This window comes from Parasteatoda tepidariorum, chromosome 4 (genome assembly GCF_043381705.1).
Source record: "Parasteatoda tepidariorum isolate YZ-2023 chromosome 4, CAS_Ptep_4.0, whole genome shotgun sequence".
In the NCBI taxonomy this organism is placed as follows: Eukaryota; Metazoa; Arthropoda; class Arachnida; order Araneae; family Theridiidae; genus Parasteatoda; species Parasteatoda tepidariorum.
Genome location: NC_092207.1, coordinates 102,443,736 through 102,461,413, shown reverse-complemented (window position 1 = coordinate 102,461,413; position 17,678 = coordinate 102,443,736). Strand labels below are relative to the sequence as shown.

At 27.4% G+C, this 17,678-nt stretch overlaps 2 protein-coding genes across 3 annotated transcripts in view; one reads left to right on the top strand and one right to left on the bottom strand.

Moving 5' to 3' along the window:
- Positions 1 to 1,272: 1,272 nt before the first annotated feature.
- LOC107441230 (Medium-chain acyl-CoA dehydrogenase) lies at positions 1,273 to 15,068 on the top strand. 2 transcript variants are annotated; one of them, XM_016054409.3, is made up of 13 exons: positions 1,273 to 1,466; positions 1,630 to 1,772; positions 1,856 to 1,952; positions 2,246 to 2,343; positions 5,981 to 6,050; positions 6,140 to 6,240; positions 7,106 to 7,186; positions 9,813 to 9,943; positions 11,177 to 11,426; positions 12,320 to 12,415; positions 12,560 to 12,736; positions 13,751 to 13,822; positions 14,674 to 15,068. In XM_016054409.3, exons 2-13 carry the CDS (start codon positions 1,758 to 1,760, stop codon positions 14,752 to 14,754), a joined length of 1,269 nt encoding a protein of 422 aa, XP_015909895.1. In that variant the 5' UTR covers positions 1,273 to 1,466; positions 1,630 to 1,757; the 3' UTR covers positions 14,755 to 15,068. The 2 variants fall into 2 exon arrangements, with proteins under 2 accessions (XP_015909895.1, XP_071036395.1); XM_071180294.1 differs by having other exon boundaries at positions 1,420 to 1,531.
- Positions 15,069 to 15,496: 428 nt separating this feature from the next.
- Positions 15,497 to 17,678, bottom strand: part of LOC107441229 (zinc finger CCCH-type with G patch domain-containing protein) — a gene marked incomplete at its 5' end in the record, with an annotated part of 35,356 nt that continues 33,174 nt past the window's right edge. Inside the window, 1 exon segment of the mRNA XM_016054406.4 lies at positions 15,497 to 15,685. Within this exon segment, the coding sequence (XP_015909892.1) occupies positions 15,547 to 15,685 (139 nt within the window). The 3' untranslated portion in view covers positions 15,497 to 15,546.

The following is a 17,678-nucleotide window of genomic DNA, read 5'->3' as shown; positions in this document are numbered from 1 at the left end:
GGTGAAATACGCAAAAAGTAAAATTAACACTAAGGAGTCTAAGCTTTGGAGTCAAACCTCACTATTGGGACGATTTATTTCGGATTGCGAACACCCGTTGGACGTCTCTTTTGACCAACCTATTATTGGGACCATATTTCCCAGAGTGCGGCTACCCCCTATATTTTGTGGGTCAGAAATGTGCATCCGACAGGAAAAGGTAGGTTTTTCAGAGAAAGTACGTTTTACTTTTGTCTAATTTCATATCTTAAAATATGGTTTGCATTAATTAATTAACATATTTGAGATCCTTTTAACCCTTAAGATTGAGTTCAAGAACGTAAATATCCGATCATTAGATCATCTCGCAGTAGAGTGAACTTTAAGACACGATTCCCAGTAGAACACCGAAGTCAAGGATCCCTGGCTACGGTCAGTGTGTGGATGGGTGATCACTTTGATCAACCTACAAAGGAACCAAAGGTGTGCGGTATCTATCCTAATTAAACTTTTCAGCCATTAAGAGCTCGACTTCACGCGCAGGTCGTCAAGCAGGAGATTCATCCCCTCTGCAGAGGATCAAAATTGTGNACACCGAAGTCAAGGATCACTGGCTACGGTCAGTGTGTGGATGGATGATCACTTTGATCAACCTACAAAGGAACCAAAGGTGTGCGGTATCTATCCTAATTAAGCTTTTCAACCATTAAGAGCTCGACTTCACCCGCAGATCGTCAAGGAGGAGATCCACCCCATCTGCAGAGGATCAAAATTGTGTTAACATGTCTTCGGATCATCCTCAAAAATGTTTCCCAACTCTACACCAATAGCCCATTGTTCATCGTTAGTACGACATAGACCAACAAAAACAACCGATCATTAGATCAAAAAATTTTCAGAGCAGTCTGCTTTTTGTTTGCAACAAGTAATTTATTCATTTCTATTGAAAAAACCTTATATTGCTATCTGGGACAGCTTGCAACACGAACAAACAGTAATAAACAAATGGAAAGAGGCCAAATCAAGACTGCCAAAAAAGCGAGTTATTCGAAATCTATCAACTATGTCACCTTTTTTAATAATAATAACACATTTTCACAAAATAACTAAAACACATTTTCACTCCAAACTCCCCAGAATTACATAATAACATTAATATCTTATGAAAGACGGCAGATTTGAGCTCAGAAATTATCTAATTTATTTCTTTTATTGAAAGCAAAATTATCCGTTTGAAAACATCGCCTATCAGAATAACATGTAGTAAGCAGCTGCAAACTTTTTAACCGGAACTAGAGTAGGTCCCGAGATTGTTATTGTTTACATTTCTATTGAAAACACCATCCATTGGAACGTGCCTACCATGATTCAATAACAGGTATAAAATACCTGTTCCAGAAAATACTAGCCATCTCTATCAGGAACAAAAACACAAACAGTGCATAAATGAAATGACAGTTGGAAGGAAATCATTATAAACTTCATAAGTAGAGATATTTTTCTTAAATCGCTAATAATTGAAACTTTATGCTAATAATTTCCAAAAGGACAAGTTTAAAAGCTTTTTATTGTTGTCTTTTATGTGTATACTGTATGTTATCTTTATTATCTACTTTGATCTTATGAAAGCTGATAGCGTTATCATTTTAGGTACACAATTGTTTATGAAATAATCTAAAAAGTTAAGAGAAGGACCGGTTTTTTATTCGAAAAGTCACGGGCTTTAGTTTGCTGCAAATTTTATCCCTCTTTAGCAGATATTTAAGTGCTTTAGAATCATGAATATTACGAAAGTTAGTATTATTTTGGTGTATTTTCACCACCACATCTTTTCTTTTTTGCAAATAAACAAGCTTATTATATTTATTGATTTTAGATATTAAGACCTATTCAGAATTTGAAATTTCCTCAGCGATTGTTGTCTGCTGTACCAGAAACATCAGCTGCAAAAAATAATGGAGGATTTCATTTTGGTAATTTCTATTTTTAATATGACTTATTTGCATATTTTTATGTTTCGACGTGTTTAAAGGTATTGAATTTTTTTTTATTAATTACGGATAAATCTGAAGCCAAAACTTTCTTAATGTTTTTAACTGATAATATTTATAAATTGTACAAGCTTTTTTTAGACCTCTCAGTTTTGAATAGTTAAATTAACTTAACTCTGCTTTTGCTTATTACATTTTATTTTAAAGTTTGAGTCTTATGATTTTTTTTTTAATGAGTGCCTATTCTATCTTGTTTTTATTTCTTTTTGTTTTAGAATTAAGTTCAGAGCAAAAAGAAATTCAACAACTCGCTCGGAAATTTGCAAGGGAAGAAATTTTACCAAAAGCTGCAGAGCTGGATAAAACGGGAGAAGTAAACTTTAAATTTTATTATCTGTTATTAAATTTTGTATATAAATAAACTTTTTTTCTACTTTTATCTGGATCTTATTACATTGAAAGTTAAAACAGGGGTATTTCCGTTTTGTGATCTGTTGCGCCAACTACAATCGCCTTATTTTTAGAAAATGTTCAATCTATAATAGTATCTGAAATATTTTATTCTTTCTTTGAAGTTTTCAATACTTTGCATCAGGGCTCGAAAAAACTCATAAATTTTACCCGTCCCCGAGGACGGCTTGTCTAACAATGTACCCATCCTCCTTTGAAACTAACCTGTAGCTTCTAAATAAATAAAAATATAATTTTCTCTTATTTATTGCAAACATAAATTGCACAATGAATTAGTAGTTATTAGGATTAAAATAATACAGTAATAAAAGAAATATTAGGTTACTAATAGTAACCTAGTATTTCTTTTATGAAATAATTTAAATGACAAAGGTCAAATTATTCGGAATGTCAATTTATCTGAGGGTACTGTGTTTTTTTAAATGAATCAAATATGACGTTTGCCAGTTCCACAATCAAGCCAATGATTTACAGAGGTCTCTGCACAGAAATTTAAAGGGGTTTTCCATTTAGGTAGATGTTTATAATTACTTTTAACGCTTCTTGTTTAAGACCGTACGTAATGTGCTTTTTTGTATGTTCATTGCTGAAAAACCCCTTTCAACCTCTGCAATACTTTCAGACAGAGAAAACATCAATTCCACCATGCGCAGTATGTTACTGTATTGTGGGTCATTTTGCTGCATTAGGTCTTTATAAATAGCTTGGACTTGGAGGGCTGAAGTTTTCTGGTATTTAACGATGTTATGTATCTTAAATTTTAATGACACCCATTAAAATTTTACATGTGTTCCTACAAAAATTTAAAATATATCACGAACATTAACTGGAAAATGGCCGTCCGTGCGGACGTCGGATTAGAGAAATTATTTGTCTGCGGGGAATTTTTCACTGGCGAGGACGGGCGGTTTTTCGAGTACCTACTGCTATGCATACATGCAGTCAATATTACAAAAACATATGTTAACTTCTCAGACTGTTTTAAACTCGGGAAAAATAATAAACCAATAATTATGTGCATATTCTTGTAATTTGAACGATAATCCATATTACCAGATAGTTCATTGCTGAAAAGCCCCTTTCAACTGCTGCAGTACTCATAGACAGAGAAAACATCAATTCTACTATGTGCAGTATGTTGCTGTCTTTATAAATAGTAATATTTAAATAGTTTTATCATATACATATTTGAAAGAAATATTATTTGTAAGGAATTAAGATTCAAAATTTATTAACGTGTTTTAAGTATTTTAATTACATTTTGCATTTTTAAGTAAGTACATTTTAACATTTATTTTTTAGAAATATTTTTATATTATATTAAATTATATGTTTTACGCTTACAAAAATTAAATATTTTCAAAATTTTGCTGAACATCTATTAAAAAAAATCTGATTTAAATAAAAAAAAAATTGACTTTTTGAAAAAAAAAAATTTAAATTGGAAATTTTATATATAAAAAATTTTTTTTTGAAAGATGTGATAGCTCAAATCTTTTTGTAATTCTATATTTTTGGCGAAAGTTCAAATATTGCATTTTGTCATTTTAAATTGCACATTTTAAAATGAAGTAAAAACTCTTTACCTTATGATTTCAAAAACATTTCAGCAATTATTAAATAGAATAATAAATAATTATTAATAAGTAGGGTGACCCAGGGTAATTCACAATCACTCTGTTTCTGGGGTAAATAATGATCACCTAAGTTTTATTTAAAATTTTTTTTTTTTTTTTAAATTTGAGACATGGACAAAAATGCTTGTACACTTTACTAAAGTATAACTACATTTACTTAATAATAAGTTTTTGTTTAATCTAACAAAATAAGTATCTTTTAAACTGCTTTCTGTATTTTCCATTTCAAAGATGGGTTTCAAAATGTGCATATTTCTGCAAAGATCCCCCTCATTCTCGTAATAATAAATATTTTGAGTTACTTTCTTTTTCTTTGATATAAAAGTAGTGTAAGCTTTTGTTTAATTGTTTCACATCAACTGTAAACTTTATAATTGATTATAGGAAACTATATCAAATGTTGCCCCCTACATGTGGGGTAATTATTGATCACTGGGGTAATTCCTGATCATTGTCATTTCTTCTTATAAATAGTATAAAAAATAGCTAATAAATAGCTAATTGTCTTTTCTTAAATAACAGTTCATATTTATTAAGTGGAACAACTATAAAATATATTTTAACTGTCATCACAAAATTTGTTTTTAACTGTATACAAGACTGTATTCTGATTTGCACCATTTCTGGTTTGTCTTACCTTGCTTCTATCTTAATTTTATGTGTGTACATCGTTAGAATAATTTTTAAGTTTATAAATTAGCCTAGTATAAATATGGTGAGAAATTATAAGCCTAAAAAGGATACTAAGCTTCTAGAAAACAAAATTAGTGAATTTCTTTTAATGATTGAAAATGAAAATTTCAGTGTGAGAGCTGCTGCCAGAGCTGTTGACATACCTTACTTAACTTTACACTTTCCCTTAATGAAGTTAAAAAATCCAGCAAAAGTAACCCATGTGGGAACTCTCTTATATTTCAGAAGAACATGAGAATGAGTTGGCTGATTGCCTAAAATGTATGGCACGATGCAAAGATTTTTGAAAATTTAAAGTGTTAATCGTTCTTCTTGCTTTTAAATAAATCGTTTTATTAGCTGCTTAAACATATCTTTTTGGTTTATTTTTTGATCTTGATGTCTTATTTGTTAATTACCATTATATAATTATTTTCAAACAGCCCCTTTACAATAAAAACTGGTGATCAGCAATTACCCCAGAAGTGATCAGGAATTACCCCAGAAATGATCAAGACCAGGGGTAATTCCTGATCACTAAAAATTTAAAATCTTTTAAATTCTAATTAGATTTTCAAACAAAAGAAGTTGGCATAGGACTCATCTCATATAGCCTCAAACTTCCAGTAAATATTAAAATTCTATTTTGAATAGTTTTTTCACAAAATAGATATTTGCGTTTTTTGATCAGGAATTACCCCAGGTCACCCTACAGGTAAAGTATGTAAAAAGTGAAATTAATGTTTTAAGGGGACCTCTCCTGGCTAAGATATTGGGACCATATATTCTAGATCCCTCCGCTTATTTTGATGGTCAGAAATCTAAATTCTTGTGTTTGATTCCATAAGTTTATTAATAGTTAGCTCCAATTAACCTGCATATTTAAAGTTACCTTTTAACCCACTGACGGTTCTGCACGTAAAAAGTCGCATTTTAACCTGCAGTCTTCTTTGCATAGCAAAACCGGTTTTCCCATGTTAACTGATAGGGGAACTGTGTGTAGGGGAGAAACATTCTCCCAATTTTGCCCATTTCCTTAACCGCCAGTGGGTTAATGAAATGTCGCTTAGTTCTTCCAATCATTAGAAATGAAGTTATTCAGAGTGATATTCTCAATATACATTGACGTTTAAAAATGTTCTGATAATTATTAATTTCCAATTTTTTGGTCATAAATTTAATTTAGCTCCAAAGTTATTAAAATTTTCTAATGAAAGTTATCTTTTTTAGTATCCTTATGAAATTATAAAGAAAGCTTTCGAGCTTGGACTAGTAAATGCTACTGTTCCTCAGAAATATGGTAAAGTTTTATTTTGTTTAAATTTGAATTGAAAAACAGTTTTAAATTTCGAACTGTTGTAGGAATTATTTAGTTACGAATATTTTTAGGTGGTACTGGCTTAAGTTTGTTTGAAGGATGTTTAGCTTCCGAAGAGCTTGCTTATGCTTGTACTGGGGTAACAACTGCTATTGAAGCAAATGAGCTTGCCGTAAGTGAATTTTTTTTTTTTTTTTTGANACATATTTTTGCATAATTTAAAACCATATACGTAGTTTTAAATTTAAAAAAAAAAAAAAAAAAAATACCACCTAGACCAAGGTTAGGATAAGGAAGACTTAGTGTATATTTTCAATTGATACAATTATAAAACATGCTTGTAACTGAAAAACACAAGAGAGAGTAAAACTTATGAATCTGTATTATCTGTAGCAGGCATGTTAAAAAGTTTTTTGTCCAACTTGAATCACCATTTAAAGAAAACTTTTGTCTTAATGTCTCGTCAGCATTATCTAAATTCGGTATGCCCTACAGCATATGTTTAAAATGTTTTATAGAATGCTTAAAATTAATAAAGTTTATGAAAGATTTGAAGGTTTTCTATACAAGGGCTTTGGAGTCTCCTTTTTTCTCATCTGTGCTTAGCCAAAATTGTGGCTAGGCATTTTTATCGTTTAAGGAGAAAATGGAAAGCAAATAGTGTGAATGGAAAGTTGCAATATGTAAAAACGTATGTGAAAAGGTAGCAAAAAAAAGTGCTCCAATTTAAATTTATAGCATAAAATTATCAACAAGTGATAAAAATGGTGAGGAAGGCATCTAAAAAAAAACATGAGTTATATTTTTAGATTTAGAAAATCATTTTATACAAATGTAAATTTCTGAACACTCATCTATTACTCTAACTTTTTGTGTGCAAGTAACTTAATACTGTATTATTAAATTATTAGTCTTAGTAAATTTGCAATGATTTAGAATGTTATAACATTTATGTATCTATTAACTACCGAATAGAACTGATACTTTCTAAATTAATGTGTTATTATTTTTACCTAGTAGTATTATTTTATTTACAGCAAGCTCCTCTTCTGATTGGTGGTAGTGAGGAATTAAAAACTGAGTATCTGGGACGTGTCACTAAAGAGCCTTTAATGTGTGTATGTATACATAATGTAACTTATATTTTTCATTACTTGACTTTTTGAGACATCAGTGATAACACAATCAAACTTTTATGGTGATTATATGTTGATCGAAAAAATTATATTCATATACAGTATACTCTTGATTTTCCGTCCTCCTTCTGAAGTCAAAAATTTTTTTTTTAAAGAGAAACAAGTTTTAAGATTATCATGCATGTAAAATCGATTTTGATGTGAATTAGAATCTTGTCAAATCAGTTTCGCAGTATAGTCTTGCCATTTATTAACAGAATATGAAACTAAGCAGAATGAATATTTTTATTGATAATAATTGCTGCAATCGTAAATTTAATTCATGAAGTTATAACATTACCAAATTTTTGGAAGCAATAAACATTATTGGATGCAGTATATGGAATATCAGCAGCATGGTCAAAGGTAAAATCGTCTACATTATCATAATCGTTCAAAATTTTTGATGAAGAAAATTTAGAAGATTGGTTTCAAAGTGATGCATGTGAACCTGGCCTCCAATATTTGACAGATGAAGACATCGTTACTAAGTGTGTTGTTAAATCAAATAGTGATGATAATACTGATGCAGAAGATGTTGTAAATGAGGGAAATAAAATTTCTCATTCTCCTGCTCTACTATCTGTGGAATATTTATTAGATTATATGGGAGAACGAGGATTTGATTACGGTGACATTACTATGGTTCGTGAAATATGTGTGAATATATGCACTGTAATTCAATGATATAGAGTTATTATATTGTTTAATTTTTAATGGGTGAATTGAAGGATCATCTACTAACAAGACAGAACATAAGGAAGGCCCGAGATAGTTGAGGGCCCTAAGAATTAAAATAATTGTAGAAGTTTTTTTTTTATAAATTTATGTATGCAATGATCTACAATCATTTACTAACAAGGCAGAACTTAAGGAAGGCCCGGGATAGTTGAGGGCCCAGTTATTTATAAGAATTAAAATGGTTCTAATTGTAGATTTTTTTTTATATATAAATTTATTTATGTCTGCAATGATCTACAATCATTTACTAACAAGGCAGAATTTAAGGAAGGCCGGGGATAGTTGAGGGCCCAGTTATTTATAAGAATTAAAATGGTTCTAATTGTAAAAGTTTTTTTTTATTATTTTTTTTTTTTAAAATAAATTTATTGATGTGTGCAATGATCTACAATTTTACTGAAGTAATTTTTAATTTTTATCATTTAATACAAGTTAATAAATATAAAAACCAGCAAACATTTAGTTTTTAGTTAAAATAAGCATAAAATGTTTAAGATTAATATTTTAACATATTTTTGAAAACTTATATTTCATAAATAAAAGATAAAAATCATTGTTTTAAAAAATCCTTACAAAAACTTACAAAATATGACAATTATGCAGTTTGAAGCAAATTTTGCTGTGGGGCGCATAGATTCTGTGTTGTTCACTAAATTATTTTTATACAAAAATGTTAAGTGGCATTACGTTTTTGTTTCGAGATTAACTTGAAACCTTACTTTAAAATTATTTTGTTAAGGAAGTTTTGCACTTGATTATGAATTTTAACTAAACATTGGTATGAGTCATTATCTAATTGATACTGGTTATTTTTTTAAGCAATACAATGAAAATTTTCTCTATTATCAAACTATATCTATATTTCTATAATCTCGAACTATTATGAGTTTTTCTGTTTTCAATTAATAAAATTATGCTCAAAACTGTTGAAACTCTTTTCTAAATAAAGTTACTTTAAAATTAAAAAAATTATTTCATTATTCTTTTGTAATAAAACTTGCATTCATTATATTTAAGTAGAGTAAACCATAATTTTTATTTTAGTTGGCCATTTTTTTTATTAAGTCTGGTATATGCACATTGTTCCAAAAATTATTATTCTTTTAAAAAATGTAGTTCTTATTTGTTTTTTTTGGGGGGGGAGGGGAAGCACCAAGAAGCTTGAGCTTATTTCCTATGTCTAATTGTTTATTTCTTATGTGCGTATAATTTTTTGGAAATTTAAGCAAAATATTAACTTGATGATGATTCTCTATCATAAATACTAATCCACATCAATATTCTGTTTGAAAAAAGAATTTGTCCTTTCTGTGAGAAATTATTTCTTATGAAGGTTTTGAATTAGAAATGTGGCAAAATAATTTTCCTTTATAATTTCCTGTTTAATTTTCAGAGTTGTAATATTAAAATGATTCATTTTGAATTTTGTTATTTTTAATTTTTTTTATTATTTATGCATTATTTTAAGTTTTGAATTTATTATTTATTTTATAGCATTATACTTTCATAGTTCTGCACTATAATACTTTTATATTTCTGAATAAAAATATTTTCTCTTTATAATTCTAATATAGATTTTAACCTCCAATGTAGCAAATGCTAACAGCTGAAGAAAATGTTTGCTTAAAATTGTACAATTTTGCTTTGTTTTTATTTTGTGAAGTTTGTAATATATATTACACTCTTTGGTTATTCATTAAACGAAGAAAAGTTTTGACTCTTTATCTTTAAAATCCATTAAAAAATATAAGTCTTTTTTCCTTTTCTTTATGGAACAAAATCATTTTAAAAGTAGTGATATTTATTCATAATCATCTGTTATTTTTAGGCGTATTGTGTGACTGAACCAGGAACTGGTTCTGATGTTGCAAATATAAAAACCAGGGCAGAGAAAAAAGGTGACAAGTATATCCTCAATGGACAAAAAATGTGGATAACCAATGGTGGTGTTGCTAATTGGTATGTCTGTTAGTACTTCGAGCTAAACTTCTTAAAAAAATACTTCTTACTTTTAAAATAATAAGCATTTTTTATTTTATGAAAGATTGTATCTTAACATTGCTAATTAATTTTCACAAGTGAATATAAGTCATTCAATACATTGAAAGCCTGTTATAATAAAGTGAATAATCTCCAAGTTGTTGTTATAGCAAAATTTTAATTGTGAAAAAAGTTGTAGAGCTGAAAATCTTTGTATCTTTAACATTATTTATCTTATATCTTCATTAAGAGTGCCTCACAAAGCACTTAAAGGCATCCCATGATCCTTAAAAACTGCTTTAATTTTTATGTAGGAAAATAAGGGGCCTTGAAAATACTTAATTTTGGTTCAAGGTTTTAAAAAGTCCTACATTTCCAGTATCTCTTGGGAGTGAGTTGATTGGTTTATTCTTACAAAAATATTTAAAACAAAAAGTCAGTCTTTCTTTTGCTTAGACTGTGTATGGGGTGCTACACACAAAAGAAAACATGTTCTTTCATTAATATATTCCTCTTTTGGCCTAGAATGAGACCCTGTGTAGAGAGTAGGGCATTCTGAAAGAAAAGAATAGGGAAGGAGGAGCATGATATAGGAAGTATGTGGAAGAGATCATGACTTTTTTTTTTGTCAGTTTTAAGGTGCCTGAGTAGAAGACCCACATTGACCTTTTAAATCGACAGTGTTCAAGAAATTCAATTCTTCTAGTAATGGCACATGCTTTAAAAAAAGAAGTAAAGTTACAAGAAAAAAAGTAACAAAATCTATTTCTAAAAAATTTGAAAAACTAAATGTGTATCATATTTCAATATGTAATTAAATGTTAAAAAAAAAACAGAAATATTTTTTAAAACTCCCATTTGTAAACAGTACTATAATAAATACAGTTATGTCAGTGCTTGCAATATAATTTTTTTTTTAAATTTCAAGAAAAAAAAATAATTGGCAGTTATTGTAGGCACATATTTGATGATAACAGTTATTATACTATTTTTAAGGTCTTTAATTTTTTTTAAAAAAAGTCCTTATTTTTTTTTTTCAAAGTGAGTCCTTAAAAGCCCTTAATCTTTACTGTTATTATAAAAGTGGGAACCCTAACTTGTAATAACAAGATGTGTCCAATCTTTCATATTTGTTACTTCAAACTCTTACTGTTATTCATTAGTAAATTAACAATAGTTTTATAAAATGTTTAGTAAATACTTTATTTTTAGGTATTTTGTATTGGCTCGCACCAATCCAGATCCAAAATGTTCTGCAAGCAAGGCTATGACAGGTTTCATTGTAGATGCAGATTCAAAAGGTGTTACCAAAGGTCGAAAAGAGTGGAACATGGGTCAGAGAGCTTCCAATACATGTGGTGTCACATTTGAAGATGTTGAAGTTCCATTAAAAAATGTTCTGATGACTGAAGGAGCAGGCTTCAAAATTGCTATGGGAGCTTTCGATAAAACTCGACCTCCAGTAAACATTTCTTTTTCGACTTTACTTAGTAACTGTTTTAATTTATATGAATAAACATGAAATAATAGTCTGTTGAAATTCTTATTTTAAATATTAAAATTAGTTCATTATATTTGGTGAAGAGAAAAAAATATTACTGAAATTTTTCAAAATTAATCTCTCTTTTTCCCCTCTATTTTCTGATATATAGTGTATAAAATATTGTGTTGTATAAAATTTTTGAAGAGCTAAGGTAAGCAATACATAAATTTCCAGATTTAAATCATATTTACCTGGAAACTATATTTTTCAACCTTGTTCTATTAATTACATCAGTAATTATGCTGATTTCCATTTTGGTTTTATGAGAGTATAGGTAATGAAATTTTCTACAATGTAGTCCAATATTTGTGTCGAGTTTTGGTTCTGAAAACTATTTTAACACATTAACAACTGCTTCTTTGTTATGATAAGCAAAACATTGTTTTACAGGACATAGGGGTTTTCTGAAAAACATATGCTATAATTTACAGTAACTTTTAATTTTATTTCGAATACATAAATTAAGCATTACGAGAAAGACTATTTTGTTGATTATTATTATTTATTTATTGTTAAAAGGTTATTTTTACACAACTATTATTGATAGCTCAAGGCCTATAATTATACAAATTTTGAATCCAAATTACTAATTCTAAAATTTATTGTCATTTTATTATTGTCCAAATATGCTTTTTATAAAGCATATTCAGTCTCTTTGCATAGTTGTCATTTATGTGACAAATTTCCTAAGTAGATGTAGAGCTTTTTTTTGCTATAAATTTTACATTTGAAGTTTATTTGTTGTTACATGGCTATTATTATTATTACCAAAATCCTGTTACAAAGTATAATATCAATGAATTATTTTATAGGTTGCTGCATCAGCCACTGGTCTAGCACAAAGAGCTTTTGATGAAGCTACAAAGTACAGTTTTGAAAGAAAAACATTTGGCGTGAAAATTGCAGAGGTAAATTTTTCAGCATTATCTGTAAAATAACTGTTTCTGTTTGACATTCATATTTTCATTTAACATAACACATCATAACACTTTGACATTAATATTTTCATTTAAAAAAATTGTATCCTGTCTTTATTTTTTACTTGGCTCTAGCACCAAGCAGTACAGTTTATGCTGGCTGAAATGGCAATAGATATTGAGCTTGCTAGAATGGCATGGATGCGAGCAGCCTGGCAAACAGATCGCGGAGAACGCAACACATACTTCGCTTCAATTGCCAAAGCTCATGCTGGAGATATTGCAAACAAATGTGCTGCTAATGCAGTCCAGGTAAATTTAATTTTATTTCAATTATTATATGCCATGTTAAAATTTATTAATACAACAATTAAATATTGTATTCAAATAAATGATTAAGTATTGTATTCAAATAAATCATATTATATTTTAATCATTATGATTTAAAGATCTATAATATAGTAATTGTAACACATAAGTGAATGAAAGCAGTATGCAAGCTTTATTGTGGATTAACCAAGTTTTTAGGTTGCAAATTTGATATACAACCTTTTAAAATTCAAAATGCTCTAAGAAATCTTAATTTCTGTAAAACAATAATTTTAGTATAGTCCAGTGTTAATACCACGAAGTAAAAATGTTAAATATTAAAACATTGTTTCAAGTGGCTTTATAAATCTTATTAATATTATTAAAGTTAATTAATAATATCAATAAAATATTCAAAACCTTTTTGAAAATACACTACAGAGAAAGTAACACATATTCAGAAGCTAAATCCTCAGAAATTCAGATTTTTCTCATAAATCAGGATATCCCTGCATATTTTATTTAATTTTTTTTTTTTTAATGTAAAAAGTTTTGCTAATTTTAGACTTAAGTATTGCGTGTGTAAAACATTTTGGAACATATGGTTCCATATATTTCCTTATTATATATTAAATTAAAAAATTAATTAATCCTAAAAAAAAAGTTTGAAAAACTTCTATTGTGTACGTACATTGATGATGATTGAAACAAAACAAATTTGAGCGCTTGTTAATTGCATAAAAGACACATACATTAGCAGCATATAATTTTCAAAAAAGTTTTTCTAGAGGTTCAAAAATTATTATTCAATTTGGAAGTTCTTAAACCATCGGGTAGGATTTTAATATTCACATTGAAATCTGCACATTGATTCACATTGATTACCACAAGAATTATATTTATAAGTAAGTAAATTGTAATCTAATATATTTTATTGAGGAATTAAGATATACTTCAAAAGGTATAGAGTTAATAAATTTTATATTTAATTGCATTAAACTAAAAAAATTTCCATAGATATTTGGAGGAAATGGATTCAACACTGAATATCCTGTCGAAAAATTGATGAGAGATGCAAAAATATTTCAGGTAAAATTTTATTTCAAATGTTCATTTTTTGTCTCAGATTTCAGTAAGGCAATTATTTTATATGACCAATAAATATTTCTCTTTAATCAATATGATAAAAAATAAACTATGTTCAGTTAATTTTCTTCCCTAGAGTATTATTTTATTTTGAAAAGCTAACAATGTTTGTATTTAGCTCAGTATAACCTCTTCTTCTCTTTTCTCATTTAAATCTTTTTTCTCAAGCAATATAGCTGCATTTAAAAAATTAGCAATATTTTTTGATGTACTATAAGTTTTTTTTCACTTTTACCTAATGCTTAATGTTTAGAATTTTTTTTTTAATTTTCAAACAGAGTAGGATTGGATCCAATTGCTAGGTAACTTCACATGAATATCGCATAAAAAAATTATTTTTGGTCAAGAATTAGTGTTTAATTACTAAAGATCTTGAAGCAGCATAATAAAAAAGAAAGAAAAAACAAATATATAAAATAACAACGGAGAATAAAATGCCTAAAGATAACAATTGAAAAGAAACACACAAAAAATGAAGTAATATAATAATAAATTAGAAAGGCATATATATATTTTAATCTTCTAGCTTACCAATATCTGGGTAAGTAAATCTATTAAAATAAAAAAATGAGAGTAAACAAATAAACTAAGATAGCTAGGTAATGTAAAAGGGAAGTTGAGAACATTACCCATAAAGAAATTTTTTTTTGTTGTTTAAAGTCAACCTAGTCATTTTTTGTAAATTTAAAAAAAACAAACATTTCCTTGCCTTTTTTTATACGCGAATGAACTTATGTTTATTCTTGCTTTTAAAAAATAAGTATTCAATGAAATGTATTTCATTTATTTTTTAGATCTATGAAGGTACTTCACAGATTCAAAGAGTCATTATTGCAAGAGAGCACTTCAATAGGTTCAAACAATTTAATTCTTAATCAGAAAGTAATATGAGCTTCTACAGAAAATGAGCTTCATAGTGGGTGAAATTAAGAAAAAGAATTCAGATTAAACATAGTTCAAGTATTTGATAAAGTGTAATTTATGAAATATATTTTTTATTTAATGAGCTTTTTTATAGTTTTATTGATAATTTTGCATACTTTGTAAAAATTATCTATTGTACAGTGTTGTTAATCAATCTTAACTTTTGATTTTTAAGCAATAGTAGCACTTTTTTACTGAAAATAAGCACACATTTCAATATTCTATGAATTGTTTTGGAAAAATAAAAGTTTTTTTCATTGAGAAATTTCTTATTTGTTAAGTTATTTGCATTTTTATTAAACAAATGAAAAATCATTTTTATATAACACTAATAATGTCCATTAAAGAGTTTCTGCATGATATTTTCAGTTACAAAACTCACTTTAAAAAAGAAATCTTATTTTTGACTTTTCTTTTTTAGGTTTTTCTTTCCTTCCATCACTTTATAAAAAGTTTTATGAGTTATTATCAATTCACAAATAAATTAAAAGAACTATCCCTGTTAGAACTCATTTTTATCAAACAATTTTATCTTTAATATAATAAAAATCAACAAAATTATTAGTTAACAAAAAACACCTGCATATTAGATTATGACAAGAATATTTAAATAATTTTGATCATAAAATTAATTGCTGTATAATTTTTATTTTTATTTATTCAAAATATAGTCTATACGTGAATAAAGAATCATTAAAAATAAAAAATATTTATTTACAAAGCATGTCAATTTAAATATATAATCAAAATATGGCTATCTTTTTATGATTTTTCTTTTTATTAATTTCTTCACCAATTCTTTGTTCTTTAGCTTCTAAGTTTCGTAGGATGCCAGTTTGAACTGTCATTTTTTGTTTCATTTGTGCACAAGCAGCTTCATTCCTAAATGTTCAAAAATATTTACAATATTATTAACTGCTGACAAATGTCATAATAGTTACAGAATATAATATACAAAGTTATAGTGGTAGATAATTATTAGTATGTTTCCACCAAGCGTTCTTCAGAACTATTATAAAATGTAGTTTTTTAGAAAGGTGACTCCCTGCCTTTTGATCTCTATAAATGCACCCTCCTTGCCATTTTTTGAAAAAACAAACTGCCATTCTTTAAAAACATTGCCGTTTTATTTTCAAAGTAAAGAGTTGTTTTTGTTAACACTTATATTAATGAAAAGCACACTTCAGACTTATTTAGTTACTAATTATAATTTAACTTTATTTTTAAATTTAATTCCTTCATTTTAGTGAAATTTTTCTGGTGTTGCGTAGTTATATAGTTTAAATTTGTATGATATTTGGCTCCAGAGATTTATTTACGGGGTGTATAATATTAATGATTTGAAATTGTACCCTTATTTTGTTAAATAAATACTTTTTACTTAAAAATGCATCTTTAAATGTTTATTTTCTCATAATTTTCAGTTTAAAATATATGTAAAAAAAGCTTTAAATTTGTCCATCAATTAAGACTTTTTTTTTTTGAAGAAGAAAATTCATATACAGAGCATACATTCTTTTCATATACAATCTTTTAGCTTGCCTTTAATTATTTTTCAAAAGCTTCAAGTTTTTCTGTTATTTTGATAATGTGTGAAAATTACTTTGTAAAATATACATATAAAATAGTATAAGTATAGTAATAGTATAAAATAATTTAAAAATTGAGGATTAAATTTAGTTATTACATTACAGTGGTGAGTGAGTGCCCTTTCAAAACTCAAAGTGTGATACTGAAACCCTGCCTTTTCTTATACTTCTCTTTATAATTATTGCCTAAGTCTTGCAATTTTTTGATATTACACTGGATAGAATTAATTACCATTAAATTGTAGTGAGGATTTAAGTAATCATCTACATTTTGATGTGTATATATTTCAGATACATCAGTTTCAGAATAAAAGCAGAACTTAGCTTGGTAACGAAACTTCAGAAACAGGTTTTCAAAATTACAAATTGAAAAATTATAGTGTAAAGGAATTATATTAAATAAAAAATAGTTTTTATTAACTAAATATTTTGAATTACAAGATTCTTCTGTTGGTTGTTTCAAAATGCCATTAATAGAAATCTCAATTTGAAATGATTTATTATTAAGAACCAATCTAAAGATTTAATCCCCTTCATACTTTTAATTAAGGTTTTCATTAATTTTGAATAAGACAAAACATTCTTTAGAAAAAAATATTTTTGTGAATGATCCCTTAGTTTTCCATTTTTATAATTCTTGTGTATGTGAATTGTTAAATGTATTAAAATAATTTTAAATAAACTGAATAAATGAACAATTCAAATTTTTAAAACTTTTGATTTCTTTTCCTAAAATAGTACAATAGTGCATAACCTCTAATTCACTCTTAGGAAATTTTATTATAAGAAAATTTCGAGTGTTTCTTATAATTTATTATTAAATAATAAATTTTAATTTTATTTAGTATTACATAATTTCAATTGATAGCAATAAGTTATAACTTAAAATAGCCCTTTATTAGTTAAAAATATTGCATAGAATTAAATACCTATATATATATATATATATATATATATATAACGTCGTTGCCGAGTGGAAGGATTAAAACAGGTCATAGGTCGGGAAAGAGGGTACAAAATTTATTTATTAATTATTAGACAAGAGCAGTCATGAGAGTGAGTGAAAGTGCACATGAAAAGTTGCGATCCTTGGTTATATGCTAGGGAAAATCTTGCAAAGTAAAATCCGTAAAACGTCTTAATTTAGGGAAAGAGGGAAATCTTAGTAGTTGCTATTGGTTTATGAGATAGATCGAACGTTTCCCACACAAGAGCAAAGGGAAAAATGTCCTGCTCTTAATTAAATGCATACTTGAGCCAAAAATAGATTTAAGAACAGGATGTGG